We start from the raw sequence: 23964 nt of genomic DNA on the forward strand, positions 1-23964 counted from the left end.
GTACAAATGGCTGAGAACGGCTCTTGGAGCCTCAGGATCCCAACACACAACACAAGGAAGATGAGTCCCACTCTGGGGAACTGGAGTAAAGGGAGGGGGACAAGAGCTGACTTTGCCCTCAAGCACTCCCTAGAGACTGATATAGGGGCCTGGTCTGAGCCTAGGTGAGCAGAGGGACTGGGGACACCTAAATAGTAGCTGAAAAGTAAAATGTGCCCTGTAGTGGAGAGACAGCACACACGGGGGCAGCTAAAGCCCCATGGCTAACCCTGGCACGAGGCACCAGCCCACAGGCACGGACGGGGTTCGAACCCGCGATCTTCGGTTTACGAGACCGACGCCTTACCACTTGGCCACCGCGCCTGACAGCCGAGCAAGCAGTGGAAGCTCTCAGTGGAAGGGAGGCGGCGCAGGCGCGCGCGGGCTGACATCCCGCCTCAGGCCCCGCCCCCAGCCCCGCGCCCGCCCTCCGGCCGCGACCCGCCGCGGCTCGGCCCACCCAGGGCCCAAGTCGGGCAGCAGGGCCCTGCTGGAGCCCACCGAACCCCGCATCGCCCGAGAGCCCGGCGGGTGGGCCTCGAGCCCCTCTGCGGCATGGGGCGTGGGGGAGGGGGGAGACTGAGGTGGAGAAAAAGTCAGTCAGAGCGACAAGGAGACGGCGCGGGGGTGGGGGCGGGGGGTGAGCCAGGGCCCGGCACCCGCGCTCCCCGCGTGACCTTGGCCGGGTCATTTCCGCCCAGTGCGCAGGTTTCGCCCGCAGCGCCCGCAGGGAGTGGACGGGGAGCCGAGCGGGTGAAAGAGGGATGCAGGTGGCCCCCGCAGGAAGAGCCCTCAGGGGCTCGAGAGGAAAAGGGCCAGGCTGCGGGCGCGAGGGCGTGGGGTCGTCCCGCGCTGACCCCACCCCAGCAGCCCTCTGCGGCTCCCGGGGTGCCCCCGCGCCTGGCCCTCCTGCTCCTGCTGGGCCTTGTGCAGGAGACCCCAGGAAATGTTTCGTCAGGACTGCCTGGCCCGGGCGGCCTGATGTGCGCGCAGAGGGAGATGTCGCCAGGGACGGCGGGGTCAGTGCTGGAGGGAGGGACACTGGAGGCGACCCGAGTGGGGGAATCTGATAGTCCGTCCCCGCCGGGGAACAGGAGTCGCTGTTCAAAGGGATGAGCTGCACTCAGTAATGATTGTCAGCAGAGATAGAACCAAAAGGCACATGGAATTTTAAAAAGCAAGATGTAGCACGATTTATACTACTTATTAAAGCAAAGAGAAAGTGAAGTAGGTGAAAGTTAAAACGTTGGAGAAATAAAAAGGAGAGGGCAAATGACTAGGCGACAAGGGGACGTTCTTGGTAAGGCCTGGTGTCTATGAAAGAGGCAAAGGCTGTGATGGTTGCAACGTGCATGTGCTGTGCATGTATATTTTTAGCTCTTGCGTTTTCTTTGAATTTTTTTTTTAAGGAAATTAATCCCTCTGTCTTTGGCGGGTGGTGACCACCTTGTCTGTTCTAGGAAAGGTGATTGGGGGTGAGGGGGTGGGGAAAGGAGCCCTCCTCTCAGCCCTCAGCCCCCTGGGACTGCAGTGATAGGGCAGCAGACAAAAAGACCAGTCACACCACTGCCCACTGCCACTGCCAAACTCACTCTGGTTTATTTATAGAAGGGTTTTTTGTTTTTTTTTTTTTTAAGGTATAAAGTATAGATGGTGGGAATTTGGGGAAACTCATGAAAGCTAGTTTTTTTGTATGGCAAAAAAGAAAATAAAATTTATGATCTTAACCATTTTTGAAGTATATAATAGTGTTAACTATGTGCAAACCATTGTGCAACAGATCTCTGGAATTTTTCCATCTTGCAAAACTGAAACTTTATACCTATTGAATAGTAACTCCTTCCCCCACTACCCCCAGCCCTTAGCAACTGCTGATACACCCTAAGAGTTTCACCACTCTGGTACCTTATCTAAGTGGAGTCGGAGTTTTCCTCTTTGTGACTGGTTTACTTCATAATGTCCTCAGGGCTCATCCATGCGGCCCAGACTTGATTTCCCTTTTTAATACAGAATAATATTCTGTTGGCATATTTTAAAATAAGTTTCTTTACCCTTTCATCTGTTGATGGACATTTCATTTGCTTCTACCTCCTAGCTAATGTAGAGACATGAATATAGGGGTGCAAATAGCTTTTTGAGATCCTGACTTCAATTCTTTTAGATATATACCCAAAAATGGGATTGTTGGATCACATGGGAGTTCTATTTAACTTGTGAGAGCTTCCAGACTATTTTTTATAGTAGCTTTGTTTACATTCCCACCAACATCCAGGGTTCAAATTTGTCTACAGCTGTGCCAATACTTATTATTTTCTGGGGGGGTTATTTTTGATAATATCCACACATCAAGATGGCTACTATTTCATTTCCCCCATTAGCGATGTAGAACATATTTTATATGCTGGCTATTTGCATGATCTGCTTTAGAGAAATGTCTGTTCAAGTCCTTTGTCAATTTTTAAGTCTGGTTGGTTTCGTTGTGGTCAAGTTATAGGAGTTCTTTACGTGCTCTATTTTTAACCTACTAACCTCATATCAGACACATGGTTTGCAAATATGTTCTCATTCTGTACTTTGACCTTTCACCCCATGGATGGTTTCCTTTACTGGGCCTAAGTTCAATGTAGCCCAGTTTAGCTATTTTTCTTCTACTGCCTGCACTTTGGTGTCATAGCCAAGACATCATTGCCAAACTCACTCATGAAATTTCCCCCCTATTTTTCCCTCTATGGGTTATATTAGTTCAGATCTTATGTTAGGCCTTTAATCCATTTGAGTTCATTTTTGTATGTGGTCTAAGGAAGGGCCTCACCGTCTTGCATGTGGCTAGCCAATTTCCCCAGCACCATTTGCTGAAGAGACAGGGAAGTTTTCACAAGAAACAGAAGCTTCCACTGGACCGGCATCTTAGCACCAGAACCAGCACAGCGGCTGCGGTCTCATGCGCAGACAGCCCACTGAAATTTATCTAATCTGAGGTACGTGGGGGTTTTTTTTTTTTTTTTCACATTTTAACGAATTAGAAAACAGGATGACAACTAATTACAATTGATGGAGTCTTACAACCAAATGGCGGGTTTTTTTTTTTTTTTCTCCGTTTAGTGGCACATCGAAGTTTCAATCAGTGTGATGAATTTGATGAAATAGTGTATGCAATAGTTGAGAGAGCCACCCATATTTTCACACCTGTGTATTTCATGGTATCTGGATTTTCCTCACTTTCCATCTGTAGGAAAAGCATTCTGATGTCCTTAAAAGTGGATGTCCTCACCCATTGTAACAGCTGTGCCAATGGACTCCAATACAGGATATGGACAGTGGGGAGGCTGGAGTGGGCAGGGAGACAGGAAGTATATAAGGACTCACTCTAATTCCCACGTAAATTTTCTGTGAACCTAAAACTGCTCTGGAAAATAAAGTATATTTTTAAAACTAATAAAACACTTAAAAATAGGTAATCCTTGATTCCTTTGTTCTCTGACATTCCCTGAGTTGCCCTCTGGTGGGGTGAGCTATGCATCTGTTTGGTTTCAATTCTAAACAGATTCCTACATTGGGTAGGAGCCCAATGTTTCCTTTTTCCAGGAGTGAGCAGCCGTGAGTGTCTAATCTAACTTCTGTTTTCTAAGTTTCTATGTACCATTTTTAATACAGCACTTTTGTACTACGAAGACCCTCTGAAATTTGACTAAAGTGAGAGAACGGGTCCTGAACCCAGAGCTCCTGGCAAGAATCAAGCCTCACATGCCTCCACGTAATACAGCAGTAAGAGCGTCATTCATTATCGGAGTAAATCCTCACTGAGCACCTTCTATATGCCAGACCCTGTTCTCAGGACTGGGCTATAACGGTAACAGTGAAGTGTAGATATCTGCCCTCACATGGCTTTGATTCTTAAATAAGTAAAACATACGGTAGACAAGAGAAGTCTAGGGAGAAAAAGCAGGGAAGGAAGATGGAAGTCATGAGGATGGGAAGGGAGTAGTTTTAAACAGAGAGGTGTGGTCTGTAAAAGGCAGTCACAGAATCTTTGCAGGTTTTCCTATCCAGAGGTTTGGACTCCGCCTGTCCCCCAAAAACTTTTGATATGCACTGGCCACCTGGCTTGCTTTGAGCAACAGAATGAGGCAAAATATGTAAGTTCTAAACCTCTGCCTTCCCTGTCTTAGCAGTGTGTTCTGCGACTGCTGTGCGAGGAGGGCAGTCCAGCTATTGGAGGCTGAGAGGCCACGAGGAGGCCCAGCCCGCCAGCCAGCAACAGCACAGACATGTCAGCGCGGCCATCTGGCACCTTCCGGCCCCACTGACCCTTTGGTCGGTTGCATGAATGAGCCCAGCCAAGGAATTACCAGACTACCCACGAAATTGTGAAAACAACAAATCACTCTTGTAACACACTACATTTGGGCAGTGGCTTATCACATAGCGCTCACAGTCCATTGATACAGGAGATTGTGTACAACTAACGCATCTTTCGGTTCTAGGTTCGTGGGCTGGTGGTTATTTGCATGGAGTATTTAAAACCTTCCTGATGCTGGAGAAATGTGGTTGGGATCATGCCCACGATCTTCTCAGCCATCATTTAATCTCAGCTTCTCATCCACAAAATAGGAGTTAGCTCTTAGCTATAGTCCTGCATTAATTAAAAATTGAGCAGCCTTCTTCATTATCCACTGCTCAAGTTAAACGGTGAAATGGTGGCTTGAACCTTTTTCCTTGGGTGCAGTAGCAAGCTGACACTTTCCCCTTTGGGTTACGTTTCCCAGTGCCATTGCCAGCAAGAAAGCTCTAAATTAAGGCTATTGTTAATGGGAGATAGGGGCACAAATTGAAACCTCTTTGGAGGGTATATGGCCTCAATTTTAGATGTTTAATTTAGACCACTTTTCATACTTTGAGTTAGCACATTGGTGCTCTTCTTCCTTGTTAGCGTTTAGTTCAGTTGCCTTTCCCTGACTACTGCGCTGATAGGTATTCACTCCTAACAAAATGCTTACAGTTTCTGATGCAACTTTAAAGGGGCAGGAGGGCCTACAGAGGATTCATGGGCTAAATAAAATCAGCTGCTTTGGAGGATCCGAAGCAGGATCCTCAATGAGCTCTACCCCTAAGCAACCAGAGCCCTTGGGATTCTTTGTCTGAACACGTCTGAGCATGTCCTCCTGCTGTGGACAGTCAGGATTCTCCATGGGACTCCTGGACTGAAAGATCTACCTGGGTGAGGGGACTGATGGCCAAGTCATTCTCCAAATGTGTGGAGTCCTTCTGGGAAACAGTCTTCTGAGAGGAAGTCTGACAGAAAACGGCTGAAGACCTGCTGTTCCAGTATCTAATGCTGTGTAAACACCTAGCTCAACATAGAGGCTTAAAACAATGCTTTTGTGGGTTGACCAGAAACAGTTCTGCTTCGTTTGGTATTGGCTAGGGTGTTGGGATGACTGGAAGACCTGATAAGGCCTTACTCACATGACTGGCACTGGCTGGCAGCTTAGTTGAGGCTATTGGCTTAGGACCTGAGTTCACATGGCTGCTTGGACTTCCTCATAGATGGCCTCCAAGAAGGTGCATTTCAAGAGGAAGAAGTTCAGAAGTTCCAGAATGTTGCTTCTGTCATGATGCATTTTTACATCTACTGAGCCAAGCAGTCACAGCCAGCCCAAATTCAAGGGGAGGGGAAATAAACACCTCAGGTAGGGGAGTGGCTTGCACCCAGGGAGGGAATTAATAAGTGGTGCCTATCTTTAGAGACTATCACAGCTGTTCTTCGTGCCCACAACTTGGAGAGTAGATGCTAATTAGTGCTTACCCTAGGGCCGGGGAGGTGGATGCAGAGGTATCAGCTGGGTCTTCTTTGACTCCACCTCAAAAAACGGAACCATCTTGAGGGCTCTCTAGTGGAGTTAGAAATTTTGTCCCCTTCCAGTCTCCTGACTCCATATTCAGAACAACCCCCTCACCTGCAGGCCACAGCACTGAGGATCTGGCCTAGAAGCTGCCAGAGACCAGTGAGAGGCCTGCTTTTGGCCTCCTAGACTGGATAAGCTGGAAAGCCAGTCAGGGAAGAAGGGCCTGGGTTGGGTTGAACACGGGGATGAGGGTTGAACACGGGGATGAGGGCCTCACAGGCTAGGAGGCATCGAATGGGCTGCAGAAGGTAAGCTCAGACTACAACACCTTTGTCTTTGGGTCTTTCAGGAGCACCATCATGTTTGTTTGTTTCAAATGCAGAGGCTACACCAATATCGTGGAACTCAATTTGGACCTAGTATCAACGTCAGAGCTTAGAGTGAAAGCTGGGGCCAAACCAGGAAGGGCAGGAGAGTAAGTGGAGCTTCCTGCAGCTCAATCCAGCCACCTACTTAGTTCCAGGAAGGACTGGCTAGAAGCTGGTTTTGACTTTCTGGATCCTAGACCCCTTAATCTCAGCACTGTGAGCTTGGAGCATCATCAGCCCTTCAACCCACCTTAAGGACTTGCTTGGCCAGCCAGGCTGACCCACCATGGAACCACCATCCTTCCTGGGCCACTGCCCCTGCTCCTCCTCAGTGCACACAGAGCACTACAGCTCCCACTTCCATGTCCTTGCTCCCAGCTATGCCGGCCCTATAGCCCCTCTGCTTGGAGAGCTCACCCAAATTCCAGGCCCAGGCCGCCTCCTGAAGCCTTCCCAGCCTGCAGTGACCCTCCCCACTGAGCAGCCCACTTCCTGGACTGCAGCCGAGTCCTGCTACCTACCAACTCCTCCCTTAGCAGCTGGGTGTGAATCCTGGGTGACTTGTGGCCAGTTAAAGCACCTGTTATGGAGTAATACTACTGCCCTCGTCATAGGTGGTCGCGAGATTTACATGACTCTGTGTCTGCCGAGCACTTAGAACACCACCTGGCATATTACGACATTAAATTAGTGGAAGCTAACGTGAACTTCCTCATTGCTCTCCTTGGGGCCAACCGCTGCCCTAGTTCCAGACACTGAAGCTTCCCGAGCTGAAAAATCAGAGCAGACTGCCAAATGGAAGGACGGAATGGAACCCCCCCCCCCCCCCCCCACCGCCCCGGTCTCTCACCCAGCACCCTGCTGCTGCCCGGGATCTCTGGAACCAGCTGCTCCAGCTGGCCTGCTGCTCCTGAGGGGCTGCAGAATGGCTTTATCTGCCCTCAGGCCTAGTTCAGTCATTTCCTAGAGATGGGTTGGCTGGGGTAGATGCTCCTGGCAAGGCCCTGCGAAGCCTGACGCCTTTGCCCAAACAATTGCCCCAACCTGGTGATTCCAACTCCTCTTTTTCAGTCAGCAAATAAACCAGGTCTTACCTGTCACCAGACCGTGCTCGTCTCTCAGCAACTACTTGGTCCCACTGACTGGTCAACTGGTCACTCCTTGACCTCTGATCTGCAATGATGCCACGGCCTGCTCCCTGCCCTGAGAGTCTCTTGTTAAGGCCTTTACATGGCCCTTCCCTCTGCCACATCCTGCCCAATCTTCCCCACCTGGTCATCTCCCTCGGGCCTTAGCTGAATTCTCCCGATTCTTCAGAGGATGATAGGTGAGACTGTGCACCGGTGATTCTCACTCGAATCAGTCAGGGAGCTTTGAAAAACAGCCCGTAGCCCACCCCACCCAAATCAGAATCACCTATTTCCACGTGGTTTAAAGCCCTCTCAGGTGATTCTAATAGGTAACCTGGATTGAGAAGCCCCCACTCTTCTAGAAGCTCCCTGAGCTGTGAAGGTGGAGAGCAGGGCTGCTTGCTCACTGTTACAAGCCCAGCACCAGGCCAACACCGGCATCTAGTAGACACTGATACAACATTTGCTTAATGGGTGAGTTAAGCCTAGCGGGCTCTGCACTGCCTACCAGGCCCAACTTCCCACAGCCCTTCCCACTCATCTCCCAGATACTGTACCCCAAAAAGGCTGTGCTTTCTACAAGCGTCCCTCACATGTAGTTCCTAGCTCCTACAATCTTCCAGCTCTGCTGAAATGCCCCTTCTTTGGGGAAGCTGTCTATTGGCCTTGGCGCTCTTGCCCCCAACTCCCACAGCCCCCTGGGCCTTCCCCTTGGTGCTGCTCATCACCAGAGTCAGCTGTGTCTCACCCACCCCAGGTGCAGAGACCTCGCTCTATTCTGTCCCAATCCGCAGTGCCTGGTGCAGAACTGGCACATACACTGGTGCTCAGTAAATTAAATTGTTTGGGTGAGTGATTTCATTCCAATATTTTTGACTCAGGAGACTTTGGCCTGGACCTGGATGACTCTAGAAAGTTCTCAATTTGAGTGTCCATGAATTGGTAGATCTGACAATAAACTCCCTTTACAGCAACTGCGAACTCTGAGAGGTGTGGAGGTGGCAGGAGAGTCTCCAAGACGGGGGTGGGGTGGGGGGTGGGGTGGGATGTCTCTGTGCAGAGGGCACATGGATACCCACAGCAGCGCTGTTCTTCTCTAGAATAAACTGAGAATTGTGTACCTCTCAAAGAGAAGTTGAAGTCGTAAGCCCCAGTACCTATCAATGCAGCCTTCTTTGCAAACACGGTGTTGGCAGACAGAATCAAATGACGTGAAACCATACTGGATCAGGGTGGGTGCTAACCCAGTGTCTAGTGTCCTCAGAAAAATGTAATTTGGACACAGGGATACATGGGGCTGGGGAAGGTACCCATTGAAGACCATGGCAGAAACTGCAGTTAGGGCAAATAGCGATATTTATAAAAATAAGGAATCTTTTGGGAAAGTTGAGTCTTGTCCCCCAAAATCCAGATTTGGATTTTGCAAGTTCTTATTGGAGCTCCACCTGGTGCCTTGACAGGTACTCCTGTCACAAAGGAACTGTTATTTCCCTTGCTTTGCAGACTGCAACTCAGGGAGGTGAGAAACTTGCTCAAAGCCCCACAGCTAAGAAGTCCTGGCCTCTTATTTCAGTTCCAGGAATCTTCCCATGAACACAGTCATTTGATGCTTTGAAAAGGCTTAATGGCCTAGTTATTGTGAAACTCTAGCAAATTGCAAATTTAATGCCAGGGTTCTTTAGCAACACCCTGTCCCCACAGTGTCCCCAGGACACCATTGCCTTCCCCTCCACTTGCTTAAGTTCACCTCCATGTCAAGTCATTTTGAGTTCGTTCATAGCCTCAGATCTCCCTACACAACCTCAGGGCAGGGTGCAGCTTCTAGAAAGGCCAGCAGTGCTTCTGGACGGTGGAGTGGGGAAAGCAGAACCAGCCTCAGAATTAGTGGCAAGCTCAGAAGGAATCTGTTTGAAATCTGGGGCTCAAAGTAAAGGGTCAGTATGCAGAGACACTTCACTGGTAGAGGGGCCCTGGAGAGGCGTGGGAAATGCAGCATGCCCAGTTATGTTTGCAATTCTAATAGGCAATGAATAACCTTTATAGTATTACATGGGACAAACTTAAACTGAAAATTTTATCTGAAATTCAGTATTAACTGGGAATCCCGTGTTTTTATATTCACAGAATCTGATGACCTGGGAAGTAAAGAAGCTGTTAGGAAGATGGAAGGAATAAAGGTCCGGGAGCTCAGGAAGTGTTGGAAGACCACTTCCCCATGAGCCCAGGAGGCTGTAAATCCAGTGAGCAGCAGTCCCGTGCTACAGGGGCCGGTGCGGGGAGGGGAGAGGGACTGGTCCTGCTGTTCTGAGGGTCTGGGCCGAAAGGGAAGGGCAGACTCATTTTTCGGTGCTGGGCCTGGGTGACCTGCAAAGCCCAGGAACCCCATACTATTAAGAGGAAGGGGCAGACAAGGAGAGGACAAGAAACCAGGGGTCTGAAGCCACCTCATTACCCTAGGGGCTTGGCAGAGCCAGCACTGGTGGATCAGTCTGGAACCAGATGCCCATGGCAGACTTGGGCCTGTGACCCAGGAGTCGTGGTGGCTACCTGCAGCACATGGCACTGGGACCCCATTAGAGTGACCGGAGCAAGCTGGGATCCCTGAGACACCCTTGCTGGGAAAGAGAACCCAGTTGCATGAGGACAAGATTTTCAGACATCACAGACCTGAGGCTGGGATGGTGGCATATCTCCTCTCCGAGGGACAGCAGGTTACAGCAAGGTCTGCAGTGTGACTTATTTATAATAAGGAATCTTTTAGGAAAGTTGAGTCTTGCCCCCCAAAATCTAGATTTGGATTTTGCAAGTTTTTATTGGCCTAGAAGGTCCACTGGGTAAGGCCTGTTCTGCCTAAGGGAGACTGTCCCCAGGAGCCCTGGAGCCATTCACACATGTCCATCCTCCCCCCACCATAGAAACTCACCATCAAGTCAGGCAAGAAAAGCAAACTGTTTATTTACACCTTGGTTCTGTACATTAGAGTTCCCTGGAAGGTGCCTGCCTCTGAGATCCTGCTCCTTTTGGCTGGAAGCAGGCTGGAGGTGAAGACCTTGGGACCCCGGGATGCAGCCTTGGAGCTTCACCCCATACTCTCGCACCCTGAGGCCTGGAGGTGGAGGCCTCACCCCAGCCCCGAAACAGTCTGCTTCCAGATGGAGGCTCCAAGGGCAAAAACACTCAAGTGGAATCCCACGGAGAGTCGAAGCTGTCATATCAACCCTTGGGCACAAGGCCACACGCATAGCTTATTCCACCTGGGCCAGGAGGCCCAGCCAAAGCGTGGGAAGAACTGGGAAGAAGGGAGCCAGTGGGCTGAGAGCAAGTCCTCGGGAATGCGTGGTCCAACGGTGTCCTGACATCGGTGGGGTATTTAATGGCACCCGGGTCTGAGCACCTTCGGCAGTTGTTTAAGGGCAGGCGGGATGGCACTTCTGCCCGCTTGGGGTCTGTTCTTGTCACGAGGTGCCAGGAGGCCTGAAGCCAGGCCCTGCGCCGAGCACTAGGCGCTGCATAGTCAGAGCTTCTTCTGGAGGCGAGGGGTGCGTCCTCCGAGGGGCTGCTGAGCTGCTGCAGACCCATGTCCCTGCTGGACCAATGCCCCAGGCGTGAAAGGTGCGCTCTGCTTTCAACTAATATTGACAGGAAGAGGTGGCGGGAGAAGTTGCTTGAACAAAGTCACCCTTTTCTGGTGTGCAAGGCTTCTAAACGAGCTGCAGGCCGGACAACGGACGAGGTGGGTCCCAGCCGCCCAGACTTAGGACCATAACGAAGAGTTCAGAACCAAGTGACCAAGTCTGCTCGGCTGAGTGAGCGAAGGGGAAGCGGAGTCTGACCCTGTGGGGGAGCGCGCCCGGAGCCCCGCCTGGAGCAGACCTGGCCTGGTGAGGCACGTGGACACGCAGCGGGGCACTATGTACACATATACAGGCTCGGGAAGGGTCAGGGTAAACCAGGGGACGTAGAAAAGGGGGCAGTGGTCAGTGGAAAGTCCTGTACAGTGGTGACAGGGAAGAAGAAAAAGGCACAAGGACAAAGACCCCAAACCATGCAGACAAAAACACAGCCTGCGCAGCACAGCAAAGCGGAGGGTCCCGGCAGGAGGCACTGTCCCCCAGGGACAACAGCACTCAGCTCCTGCTGGGGGGGAGGGGGAGCCTGGGATGCCATTCCCAGCACCCCCACCCCGTGGCTCCAGGGCAGACGTCCCTACTTTACAGTCACAATGGGAGAGAAGGAACCTGGGCGCTCGGAGCACCAACTGCAAGCACTTAAAGCAGGATGTCAGGACCCGGAGGTTCCTAAGACGTGAAGGGAAGGGGCTTGCTCAGCTTCATGACACTCGGGGAGGCCATGGTCCCTCTAGCTTGAGGCTCCTCAACAGACTCAGCACCCCGAAGCATGATTCAGAGGGGCTGCTCTAGTCCCAAAGGAGGAAGACTGGAGGATGCCAGCACTGACCTCCTAAATGGCTATGCTCCTCAATCTAAAACCCACCGCAACCCTTAAGTCACTGTAGGCCTATCCGCCCCGTCATTTTATTGGCACACTAATCACTCCCGAACTTCCCCTGTGGCCATCAGGCTTTGAATTTACTAATGTATTAAGTTCACATGCACAGAACACCAAAGAGGGCTTCATTTCTCCCCAGTCCACAGGCCCCAGTGACCCGGGTAGGCCTTTGGTGGTGGTGAAGTCCCTCATTAGAACAAAAGAACCTGCACTGTACCCACCTGGCCACCAGGACCTGGCTGGGCCAGGAATCAGACTTGCCGGCAGAGCCTCCTGGTGTGGGCCTGGGTCCTGGAGGACATGGGGCAACCCTCACCCTCCCAGCCTGCAAGCGATCAGAGACAAACCCACAAAGCCAGGGTCCCTCCTGCTGAGCTGTGCCAAGTAGGTGGCTAGTGTTCCTGAGGCTGCTTTCTGAGGAACAGCCCAGCTCATCAGCCCGCAGCCCTGAGTCTGTTCACCCCCCACTCTGGGAGAGGCTCATGGATGACTCATCCTAGCACGGATGACCACTGGCTCCACGTCACCGGGCAGAGACCTGCCCACCTGGGTTTGCTGTGCCCCAAGCTGGTATACAGCCGGATCCACCAGCTCCTGAGGGTTTCTGGCCTCCTGTCCTGGGGGGCGAGGGATCTGCTAACTTCTCACCATCTGACATCAAAACAGGAAAAGCCACCGACATCCCAGCAGAATGGTCATTTCTATCACACCCAGTTTCCTTACCTCTAGCCAGCAACGTTCTAGGACAGGGGGCTCAGACTTGGACTGTGTATTAGCATCACCTGGGAGCTCTTTAAACCTCTAGATACCTGGGTCACCCCCACACTAGGCAAATTTGAGCCTCCGGCGGTTCAGCAAATCAGCAGCCGAGGCTCAGTCTCTCCAGGTGAGTCCAATGTGTAGCCCAAGTCGAGAACCACGGTTCCAATTCCACGCGCTTTGGGAGGTTCTCGAGCTTTGTATTTTCAATAGATCAGAAATGAAGTCAAGATAAAGGAATTTTCCCCTGAAAATTCTCAATCTACAATTTTAAAATAAAACAACTTAGGTCTAACTCTGACCAACACAAGACTGAAAAAATCTCTTTTTTCTAGAACTTTATTTCTTTTAACTTGCCACAGAATAGGGCCTGTCGGATCCAGTAGGTGCTTCCTTTTCTACTAGATATGTAAATAAAATAAATAAAATCCAACAAGTTTTGCTGGCGTCTGACACCATGCAAGGCTGGGCCATGTAAAATGTGAGTCTGCTGCCTCCCCATGCCTGCCCCCTGAAAAGTTCCTCTAAACTTCAGACCAGTTTCTGCTAATCCCTACTTGGTGGAGTTGCTAAGATTAGCAAAAAAAAAAAAAAAAAAAAAAAAAAAAAGCCCCCTCTCCTCCCAACAGAACACAATCACCTGGGGAAGTCTTACGACATCCCTATGCCTGGGGCCACATTCCATCCCAAACCATGGCATCTGCACCTCTGGCGGTCAGCCTGGTCAGAATTTTAAAAATCTCCCCATTTTAAGATATGTCCCGAGTACTGCACAGAACGCACGTACACTAAAATTTGTTTACCTGAAATTCAAATTCAAATTTAACAGGGCCTCCTGCAAGCCTTCTAGAAGCCCCACTGGGAGAGAAGTCCCAACCAAAAGGGAAGGAAGGAGACAGAAAACAGAGCAATAGGTTGCCCCCCCTGTACCCAGAGTAGGTACAGCTCTGGAACCTGCCCAGCCGCCATAGGATTAGCACCCCTAGAGCATCTGCAGCACCCCTCCCCCCAGATTTCAAGCACAGGAGAGCATTTTAAAAAGATACATGTATTCTGGCTGAAGTAAGAAGGTTGGGTTTGAGGGGTGTATTATGAGGAATTCAGCCTCATTACAAAGACCCAATGCACTGTTCCAGGTCCAGAGGAGAAGGGCTTCTCAGACTCCCTGCTGATCCCAGGGATCTGTTCCCGCCGCACCCCCTACAGGAGGGAGGTGGCATTGCAGGTTTATGGCTTTTACCACCTCCCGGCCCTATGGCAGAAATTTCCTTGTGAATCTGTAACTCCTGCACCCGTGGGCTTCTCTAAAATTCCACACCACTGTAGCTAAAGGGAAGGTGAAATTTTATAAAGTGCATGTAAGGTGCTCCACCTGGAATGAGCCGCCTAAGGAACAGGACCCTGGCCTGACTGGCCTCTCTCAGCAGGACCCCTACCGATGTGCAACCCAGAGCAAAGCCAAGTCATGCTTTCTCCTTTTTTCCTCTCCTTTCATTCATGGCCATTCCTTCCTGTTAGCAAATTCACAAGAGAACTGCTCCTCACACCTTATTCCCACTGTCTCTTCTTCTCAGACCCTCAAGGGACTCCAGTGTTCTAGGAGGTTACAAGAGGCTCCAAAAGACTGACTCCTGGCCCAGTCTTCCTGGTGTGGGTGGCTCCAATCATGGGTCAGACCAGTGCAACCCCATTATTTGCAGCATGAGACAAATGCCATACGCAGGCTTAAAAAGAACTCGCAAAATCCAAAAAAGCAAAAGGCTGACTGGGTAGATGAAGACCAGTCCTGGCCATAGCCCTGTCCTTTCGAGCAGGGAACACACCCAAGCACCCAGGCACCTCCTCACCCTCTGCTCCCCTCTCTTCTCCGTGGACACCCCTCAGCTGCCATGCCCCTCCCTAACATGCCCAAACTCTCCACACATTTCAGTACTGAAGAAAACAAGGAACTATGGGGGGGGGGGGGAGGAAATAAGACCTTAATGTTTCTATCTATCTATAACCCATACATATGGATTATATAAAAATATATGGATTAAGGAAATGATCACAAGTCATACAAAATTTTAGACAAACTGGAAAACTCAAAGAAAGTACCATACCTACTCCCAGTCACCTGGACTAAGAGAACCCACTAAGAATCCATAGTGTGGCTCCCACCACGTGCCACAAGGATGGAAGACTAAGGTTTCCCAGCAGTTTCCCCAACTGTGTCCCAGCAGCAAGGCATTCACAGCGCTCCCTGGCAGGGCCGTTTCTAAAAGCTGGAGCACAGGCCTAGCTGCTCTCCTGAGCCAAGCCCAGAGCTCTGATTCCGAAAGCCGAACCTCCCGGCCTGTTGTGACCAGGCTTTGCAGAAAACTGGAGAGCAAGGCCCACTCACAGCCTGAGGAAGCCACCCAGACAGTCTCTTCCTGATTTTCTCTTAAAAGGCAACCATGGGGCAGGGGCTAGGGGAGGTGAGTGGGCTCCACCTGGAAAGTCATGTCTTTGGTTGGGAGATGCCAATATGTGCCTTAGACACCCCTATCCCCAGCCCCTTTCTCCTTCCCTTTCATCCCTGCATTTAACACCCAAGTAACTGCTGCTTATTTTTTATCATCTTAAAAACATAACAGAAAGGGAAGGTAAGTCAGCAGAGATGTGGAAGTATATGGAGAACTTCAAAAATGCCAAGAACTCTCAGAATGTAGGTCACCCCCAGGCTGGCTCCTCTGTGAGTCTGCTCCTTGAAACACCTGCGCACACGCCTCTCAGAGAGCACCAGCAAGGGGGCGCAGAAGCCCCTTCCTCCTCTGAGCTGGAGCACCTGGGCTTGAAAGGTGGTCAAAAAGGCTGATAAGGACACGGCTATTGGGCACCAGGACTCCTGGAATAGACCCTAATTTTGCTCCCACTCCCAGGGAGAATAGGGGTGGGTGAAAGCCATTACTCAGAGTATTTTTAATCCTTATCCCCAGAGGTAGAATCATTTTATCCAGTATCTGAAACATAAGCTTCCAGTTCTTGTTATTACAGTAATTCCTGATAGCAGACCTCACCCCCTCCCACCTCTGGACCCTCTGCAAAGGGACCACCAAGCACACGAACAGCTAACTGCACAGACATCACCCACAGTCTTGGCCCATGCTCACCCCTTGCTGTGTGCACGGCCTCCCACACACACACCAGTACACGCTACATGGTGGCCAGGTACACTGACAATGTGGAGTGAGGCCCAGACCAGGGCCCCTCCTCAGGCAGGGACTGCTCCTTGGTCCTGGGTCCCGAGGCCTCTCTGCAGCAATCCCCTGGTCTCAGTGTTTGATCTCCAGGATGGAGGGGTTGTGATCCAGGATGGCGAGGATGATCTTGTCCATGTACTGCCTTAGCCTGAAGTTGATCTCCTCCTGCTCCTTCAGGGCTTCCATGAGCTGAAGAGAATGGGAGGAAGTTTGGTCAGAGGTCACCCTTGGCTGGGGTGTGGGCAGAGCCCAGATACCTGGATGGCAGTGCCCCGTGGCCAAGGGCCTCAGCAGGACCTGAGCAAGGTGGGTTCCCAAATCAACCACAGCAAAAGGATGCCAACGCAAGAGTCTAAGGCATCAGCTCAGCTTACATCCAAGAAGTATTCAACATGCCGATACCCAGCCCCTCACTCAGTGATTCTAGTTGATTGGTCTGTGGAGGTGCACAGATGTGGGTCATTTTTTTTTAAAGATTTTTTTTATTCATGCATACAAGAACTGGGGTACAGGCCAGATGCGTGGGAGGGTGAGAGGATTCACCAGAGATAGAACGGGGAACAGAACGGGTGGATTGACTGAAATATACTGCTGAGGGGAGCAGCGGGCGAGACAAGAGGTCAGCCGCACCATGTGGGATTCTTGCCGGCTGGCTGGGATCAAAGCCACGCTGAAGAGGCTGCGGACAGCTTCATAGCGCAGCGCTCGACCCGCTGCGCCACCAGGGGAGGCCCTGTGGGTCATTTTTAGGTAAAAGTTGAGGATACTGGCCAAAAGCATTTGTAATCAAGACTGCCAAGCGGAGCATGTAGGTAGATGAAATCAGCAGGTTATTTGGGCATGTTTGTGGCAGAGCTAAGACCTAAATAAACTCCTTTCTGCCCCTACACTTGTGCTCCCGCCACCTCATGCATGATATCAGACCTGGTTTTACTTTGCCTCACAGCTCTGTCCTGTCACTTGGGGCAGATGCAGAACCTTTTGCGGGCCAGGGCTTGGTCTGTTTTTCATGCCGAGGGCAGCCTGGGCTCACTGTCATGGCAGGTAGGGATAGGGGCAGGACTCACAATGGAGCAGCCAGGTCCCAAAGGGAGTTGGGAACATTACCTCATCGCGAGAGGCTGTGTCTATTTCCGCAGCCAGCGACTGGGCTTTGGTCTGGGTGGCAAAGAGGTTCTTTGCTTCATAGAGGCTGAGGCTCAAGATCTGTCCATTCAAGTCATCATTCTGATCCCGTAGCTTATGATTCTCCTGTGGAATAGGACAAGGCAACATCAACTCCCAGAAGTATCTAGAACCTACCAGAACCCACTTCTGGCATTGTGACTCCCACAGCATCAGGGCAGCATCAGCCCTTGAGACGTGAGTCATAGCCAACTCAGGAGACCCATAGATGGTGTGGCTTTTGCCAGGCTTGGGGGAGGAGGAATTCGGAGGGCTGTGAGGAGGTTCAGCCCTGCTCAGGGAAGCCAACGTCAAGTGAGGAGCATGGTTCCTCCTTGAGGGTGAGTGAGCCAGATGAGGAGACACCAGTGTGAGGACGCTGCTGCCCCACTCATGGCTCCTTTTCCAACTCTGGCCCTTGGTGAGTAAAACTGATGGTCTGGGGTTCTCTGGGCTGGCATTTTGGCTCCTCCTGAGGCAAAGCTCACCAGGCTGCTGTTCTAGTTCTTTCCAGGGACATGCTTGCTCCCAAGGACAGCAGGCCCCATAGCCCCTACTCAGACCCCCTTCCCAAGTCCCGTGCTCCACGTTTGGCTACAGGCTCCTAACTGCTTGGACCCGGGACCACAGAAGCTCCCACCTGGATGGCGAGAAGGGCTGGAGCTTTAGGGCTCCTGTGGGACACCAGCACAGCACATCTGCCCCCACTGGGACCAGCTCAGAGCTATACCAGTTATTGCAGCTGCCTGTCCCGGGCTCAGGCTGAACACGGGATGTCACCCACCACCACTCTCTCGCTTGGTCACTGTCCCTCCTGGCCCCTCTTCCCCTGCCCCGACTGGTCTCCAATTATGGAATGTTCCCAGAATCCTTTGAAATGGATTTGAGCTCAGGGGCTGCTTCTCAAAGACCCTAACACAGTGAGGCGTTAATTTGTGGCTGAGTGCAGTCTCATTTTCCACCCTGTCAACCAACGGCAGGAGAGTGTGTTTATTTCTTTTTTGGACATCCAGGAGAGACCCTGAGCTCTCCAGCAGAAACAGAGGTAAGCGATCTGGGCTGTGAGCAGGGCCCAGCAACATGCGGGTAGGTGATTTCACACCTCTCGGCGCCTCACAGGAAACCCACCCCGTGGGGACAGAGGCCCCCGGGCCCACCTGTTTAAGCCGCTTGATCTCATGCTCCAGCTCCACCTCTCGGGCCCTGGCATTAAACTCGCCCAGGCCGGAGGATGAGCCTCGGCCCCTGCCAGGCCGCTCGCAGTCCAGCTTGTACATCTGCAGGTGCTCCAGCTCCTTCCGCAAGTCCTCGATGAGCTGCATGGGAGAGAGGCTGGTTGGTGGGAACAGGGCCACAGGAGGAAACCCAGGCACCCCCCGGCCTGGGACCCACCTCCTGCGTCGCTTCCCGCTCCTTTTGGAACTCGAGGCGGTTCTGCCGCAGCTTGTCCATCATGCGCTTGTACAGGTCCATCTCGTCCTTGAGCCGCAGGCTGGTGTCCTCCAGTCGGTCAGACATGCGCTGCCGCTCCTGGAGCCAGGGAGACTAGGTGAGGGACAGGTCCCCAAAGGGACTCAATGCCCTGGGGGACTTCGCTGGGGGTCTGTGCCTTGACAAACAGGTCATCAGAATGGGCCACCTGGGCATAGCCCTCTAAGTCATGGTTTAAGGAAACAGATCCCCGAGGATTCTAGAAACACAGCTAAAAAGCCTCATGCCTCTCTCAAGTCTGTCAACAATGCCAGTGGAAGGCTGTCCAAGCAGAAGCTAACTTCATTCCTTTTTCATTTTCCCACACTATACGTATTCATTGCAGAAAATTTGGAAAATTAGAAATATAGAAAGACAAATTATTCATATATATATTTTTTAACTAGAGCAATGTTATTAGAATCTCAGAAACTAGAACCTAGAAACTAGAACCTCTTTCACTAAAGGCTATAGTGGCCGCTATTGCCTCTCTGGGGTTCAGCTCCAGTTCCAAGTCCAGGAGATGCCTCATCTACTGCTCACCTCATCCAGTTTCTCTGCTTGCGACTTGAGACGGGTCACTGTTGTTTGAAGGTCAGTATTTTCTTCCTCTAATTGCTGCACCCTGTGGAAGAAGGTGGAGGAGGAGGGACAGAGGTAGGGGAGAGAGAACATGCATGAATGATTAGTTCAAATGATAATATTGTCCTGTCATCCAAAGCAAAAAGGTAATGACACTGAATTATCTTTTTTTTTTTGATAAAAGGAAACATTTGTAAATAAGAACATGAGCTTTTTTTTTTTTTAGCATACATCCTTAGAGACTAGGCAATGCAGGGAGGATGTATTTTTGCTAATGGAGAGCCCTCCTGTGGCTGTTGGTGGCAAAGCCCTCCTATTAGAATCCACAATTTGAAGACAAGACCTTGTTGGTTTTCTACTCTCCCCCAAGGCTCTGTGAAGTGCTCACTGCTGCTGTCTCTACAGCACTGGTGGGGTCATAATCTTCTATGTAGTGTCCAGAGGGGACTGTCCTAAGTTAACACCATGACAAGACAGAGCCAGGACACCCAGGTCAGAACTGTCTGCGGCACCAGAACAGCACAGGGTGATTTCTGACCATTTCCTACAGGGCACTCCCCGTCCTTCCCACTGGCTCTTCCTCCTTCCCGGACAGATGGCTGCCTGGCTCCACTGCCCCCAGGAGAGGCCTCCAGGCCAGGCCACAGCTCTGACAAGTCACTTCACAGGATATTTGGGATAGTGGAGAGGGTGAGGAATGATGCATGCACACTGCATGGCTCTGGTGCACTGGCTGCAAATGATACGTAAAGGGTGCCCCCAGGAGTGTGCAAGGGATAGGGTCTCTGGCCCACTCTCAGGCTGCCTTCTTCAGCACCCATGTGCCAGTCACCTCTTTCAGGCTAGCTCACCTGGCTAGCTGTCAGAAGCCGAGCAACAATGCTTTATGAGCTACCAGCTTCCACAAATACATGCAAAACAGCAGCTTCTAGAATATGAGGGAAAAGTTAAAATGAACCCCTAGTTAATACCCCTAGTTAATACTGCTCCAGGTCCTAACGGCTATTCCCTGGCCTGGACCCAGCAGGAGCCCTGCCCTGCTTTTCCATTTACCTTGGCCCCTGGGTCAGGGGAGGGTCTGACAGCAGGGGGCGCTCCAAGCCTGAACATTACATCCAGCCCAGGACTTTGGGCAGGACCAGTTCTGTTTCTTATTGATAAGAGTGCTGTTTCCACGTCTACCTAACACAAACAATGCGGCTACGAATATTTTACAGACTTCCTGGAAAATGTGTCCCTGTGTTTGGGTGTTAGGAGTATAGCAGTCAGGACAGGAGGCTCTCCCTCTATAAATGGGGACAGCCCTGCCCCACAGGTTGTACCAGGAGTGAGGGGCGAGCAAGGGCAGGGGTCTGTGTGGAAAGGCCCCGGCGCCTGTGCACCTGGTGTTGAGCAACTCAATCTCAGTGTTCTTCTCCCTCTCCAGCTTGCTGTAGGCCTCGCGGTGCCTCCGGGCCTCCTCCTCCAGGGCCTGCTCAGCAGTGGTCTCCTGATCCTTCACCATCTCCTCCAGCTCGTGCACCCTGAGGAGAGGGGCACAGATTCCAGTCCAGGGCCAGCTCTCGTGGCCTTCTCACCCCAACCCAGGCTGCAGCCATGGAGAGTTATGAACTCCCTGAAGTGGGACATAGTGGTGTTTGCCAGGCCTGTGGGTCAGCAGCAATGCTGACAGACAGATTAGCAACACTACAGCATCTAAGGAGGGGGTGTTGGTCACACGGGCTGGGGAGGGCAGATCCAGCCAGGGGTTCCCAAGCTGCAGGGCTGTGCCCAACAGGCAGATGTCTCAGGGCAGGCTTTGCCATTCTGGATGAAACAGCCCTCAGATCTCACCTCCTTTTTCTGCTCTATTCCTTCCTGGCCAATATCCCTCTGGGTCAGTAATTCGGCTCACTGGGCACCTGACTCCAAAAGTGGTCATGTCCTGGCTAGTGGCCCTGAGCATGCGAGACTAGAGAAAAGGCCAAGCCCCACGATGGATGTCTCACCTCCTACTGGTGGCCTAGTTGGTGTGTCAATCTGGGGCACATTTCACTGGCAACAGTCCCTCTAGGAGGCTGACCTGCTAGGGTGTACAAAAGGGCCCAATCTTTGGACTCTACCAGGTTGAGGATCAGACCCTGGGTCACAATCAATCTTCAAATTTCAGTATATCCTGCAAGGACAGCTAAACCCTATACAACCCTCATCATAGTCAAGCTCAGTGGGCCTCCATGGGGACAGCAGAGCAATGTCTGGATGCTTCCCACTGACTCACCAGCCTCTCCCTCTGCAGAGTTGTCCCCAGAAAAAGAGGTGAGGGTCTTATCTTTACAGGACAAGGAGACAGAAGAGTGGATCCCAACTCTTGCCTTAGAACCACCTAGGAGCTATAGACCCGGGGGTCAAGGTCAAGCTCCAGCTCATCTCCTGCCCCCAAAGACCTGTCCTCCTGGGCACCTTACATCAGCAGAGCCCTGAAGCCAGGGGATGTGTCAAAGATGTTCAGTTTCCTAGTCACAGCCGAGGGCCCCAGAGCCCGTGCCCAGCCCCTGACCTGTGTACCAGCTGTGTGTTCTCCTGCTTTAGCTTGCTCTTCAGGTCCCCGTTGGTGAGGCTGTCATTCTCCAGCTCTGTCACCTTTTTTTCCAGGAAGCTGACCTACAATGCAGGGTTGAGGCATGGGGAGAGAAAACTTTTGAGTGTATAGGACTGAGAACTTAGAAACTGTGGGGCCGATGACTTCCAACTGACCGTGAATAAAGAGAACAGTCATGTTGGGTGGGAATGGGCTCACAAATGATGGGGCCACCTACCCCCAAAACTCCTGTTCAGGAACAGGGCCTCCCAAATCCCCAGACAGTAGCCTGGGGCATTCCTCCCCCCCCCATGGAGCATGCACACATCAAGTCCCTCCGCTACTCGCCCAGAGCTCACCTTTTCCGTGATGTCATTGTCACAGGAGTCGATGCTATCTCGGAATAGGTCCTCAGTGCTGCCATTACTGCTGCTGAAGTTGCTGCTGTGCATGAGCTGCCTGCAGGGGTGGAGTTCATTTGGTTGGACGAGCAACCATTACTTCAAAGAGGTGCCAGGAACCCCCTTCGAAAGAGTGCTGTTCCTGACCTCTGAAGAGTTGCCTGACCTCTGAACTCAAGAGGTCATGCAATTCAGAGGACAGGAGATGGGCCACCCTGCCCCTCCTGGCCCCTGGCAGACATGGCCAATCCACCACAGCTCTTTCCTGCTGCCTCAGAATCCTTTCTACCTCAGCATTCCAGACAGTGGCTACCAGTGACCAGTGAGGTAGGAAACCCCCCCATTGAAGGTGGCCTGGCTCCACAATCCCAGCAGAGGGGCCAAGCCTCACAAGGCTGAGAACAGGATCCATTTCCCTCCACCAACTTGGCTCTGCCATATCTCTGGGGAGGGCAAAGTGGGGAGACCTATCCAGACTGTGTAGGGCAGCGGGTTGCTGGGGGGAATTGGAAATGGGCTGACTCAGCTGCCACTCCACTCCTGAGACAGGAGCAGGGTCTTGGCCAGAGACTGTCCTACCCCAGCTTGTCAGAAGCTCCTGGAGCCCTGGGTGTGGAACTGGGGCCAGTCTGCCGGAGAACCAATGGGGTCCTGGCAGTTGGGGATGTCAGCTATGAAGGATTTTATTGAGCACAGAGGTCAGCTCTAATGGGCTCCCACTCACACCCCCATCTCTGCCTGCAAGGAAGTCTAGGGTCTCTGAGTATACTGCCAGCTCTAGGGCATGAGGAAGGACACTGACAGCTGTGGGCTAGGCTGTGTCTATTGGGGCTTCGCCACTGTGCCAGCCTGAGGTTGCAGGGGCTGAGGGTTTGGAGATGCCAACTGCTGCCAAAGGGACAAGGAAGCAGGGAAGAGGCACTTCTTCGAAGTGCGTCTTCTCTGGCTGACCTGCTGGTACTGCCCTGGGTCTGGGCATGGACCCAGTCACTGACTTAGCAGCAGGAGCACAACTAGGGGAACAGCATTCAACCCGTCTCCACAAGGGGGGCTTACCGTCCAAAGGCCGTGCTAGAGATCTTTCGGTTGGGGCTGGAGAGAGAGGGAGAGAAAAGAAATGGTCACTGAACAGGGTGCTCTAGTTTGCTCCTCACTCTGCATTTACTCCTTACACCTACTGCAAAAACCAAAGAGTGGGATGGGTTCTTTCCCTCCCACTGATGAGACTTCACTAATCAACTTGGTTCTGCGAAACAGCACCCCAGCTCTCCTGTGCGTAAAAAAGCCCACTCAGCGTGCTCTCACCTACCAAGGGCTGCCTTGCTGCCTGCTTCTCCCTAAATCCAGCTGGGCCTCCCCCACTCTGCTGGGTCCTGGGGCCTCACCTGTTGGCTTTCAGGTTTTTTAGTCGGGCTTCCAAGTCATTCAGCAGGTTGATTTTCTTGCAGCATTGAGAGCAGTAAACATCCAGCAGTTCGCTGTTGTACACGTGCCGCATTTTCCTCGGTGTCTGCCCCGCGCTGGTTCATGAGAGAACAGGAAACCACTTTCTTCACTGCCACCCAATCTGGTGCCCAACCCCATCCTGCTCCGCTTCCTGTGCTGGATCCCCTGGTCCCAGGAGATGCGTGCAGCCCAAAGATGCAAGGGGAGGGAATGAAAATACACTGGCAGATCTGGCCTCCTCCAGCACTCTCAAAGAGAAGCCAATGGGTTGTACCCATTTCAGAGACAAGGCAGCTGAGAGCTAATGTCAGAGTAACTCATGACTCAGGTGTGTGGGAAGGTGTCACAGTAGGTCGCTTGAAAGGACCTACTGGGTCCTGGGTCCTACTTGAACACTGAGTTCTAGGAAGCAGGATAACAAAGACCTAAGTCTGCAGTCTCCTTGGTTGATTGTTTTCTTCCCAAGATG

The 23964-nt window shown here is 51.9% G+C and overlaps 1 protein-coding gene and 1 non-coding gene across 4 annotated transcripts in view; both read right to left on the reverse strand.

Moving 5' to 3' along the window:
• Window positions 1-291: 291 nt before the first annotated feature.
• On the reverse strand, window positions 292-363 carry TRNAT-CGU (transfer RNA threonine (anticodon CGU)). Its single transcript has one exon. It is a non-coding gene; the product is annotated as a tRNA-Thr (tRNA).
• A 9943-nt stretch (window positions 364-10306) lies between these two features.
• RAB11FIP4 (RAB11 family interacting protein 4) overlaps window positions 10307-23964 on the reverse strand; it is a 104931-nt gene continuing 91273 nt past the window's right edge. For all 3 annotated transcript variants that reach the window (XM_037495455.2, XM_037495457.2, XM_054688740.1), the window contains 10 exons: window positions 23435-23569; window positions 23106-23141; window positions 22008-22107; window positions 21628-21731; window positions 20474-20614; window positions 19053-19134; window positions 18432-18569; window positions 18197-18355; window positions 16983-17126; window positions 10307-16064 (listed from right to left, as the gene is read on the reverse strand). In XM_037495455.2, the coding sequence (XP_037351352.1) occupies window positions 15948-16064; window positions 16983-17126; window positions 18197-18355; window positions 18432-18569; window positions 19053-19134; window positions 20474-20614; window positions 21628-21731; window positions 22008-22107; window positions 23106-23141; window positions 23435-23569 (1156 nt within the window). In that variant the 3' untranslated portion in view covers window positions 10307-15947. The remainder of the gene's footprint in view (window positions 16065-16982; window positions 17127-18196; window positions 18356-18431; window positions 18570-19052; window positions 19135-20473; window positions 20615-21627; window positions 21732-22007; window positions 22108-23105; window positions 23142-23434; window positions 23570-23964) is intronic.

Source organism: Talpa occidentalis, unplaced genomic scaffold, assembly GCF_014898055.3.
Source record: "Talpa occidentalis isolate TD23 unplaced genomic scaffold, MPIMG_talOcc4v2.1 talOcc4.7, whole genome shotgun sequence".
Classification (NCBI taxonomy): Eukaryota; Metazoa; Chordata; class Mammalia; order Eulipotyphla; family Talpidae; genus Talpa; species Talpa occidentalis.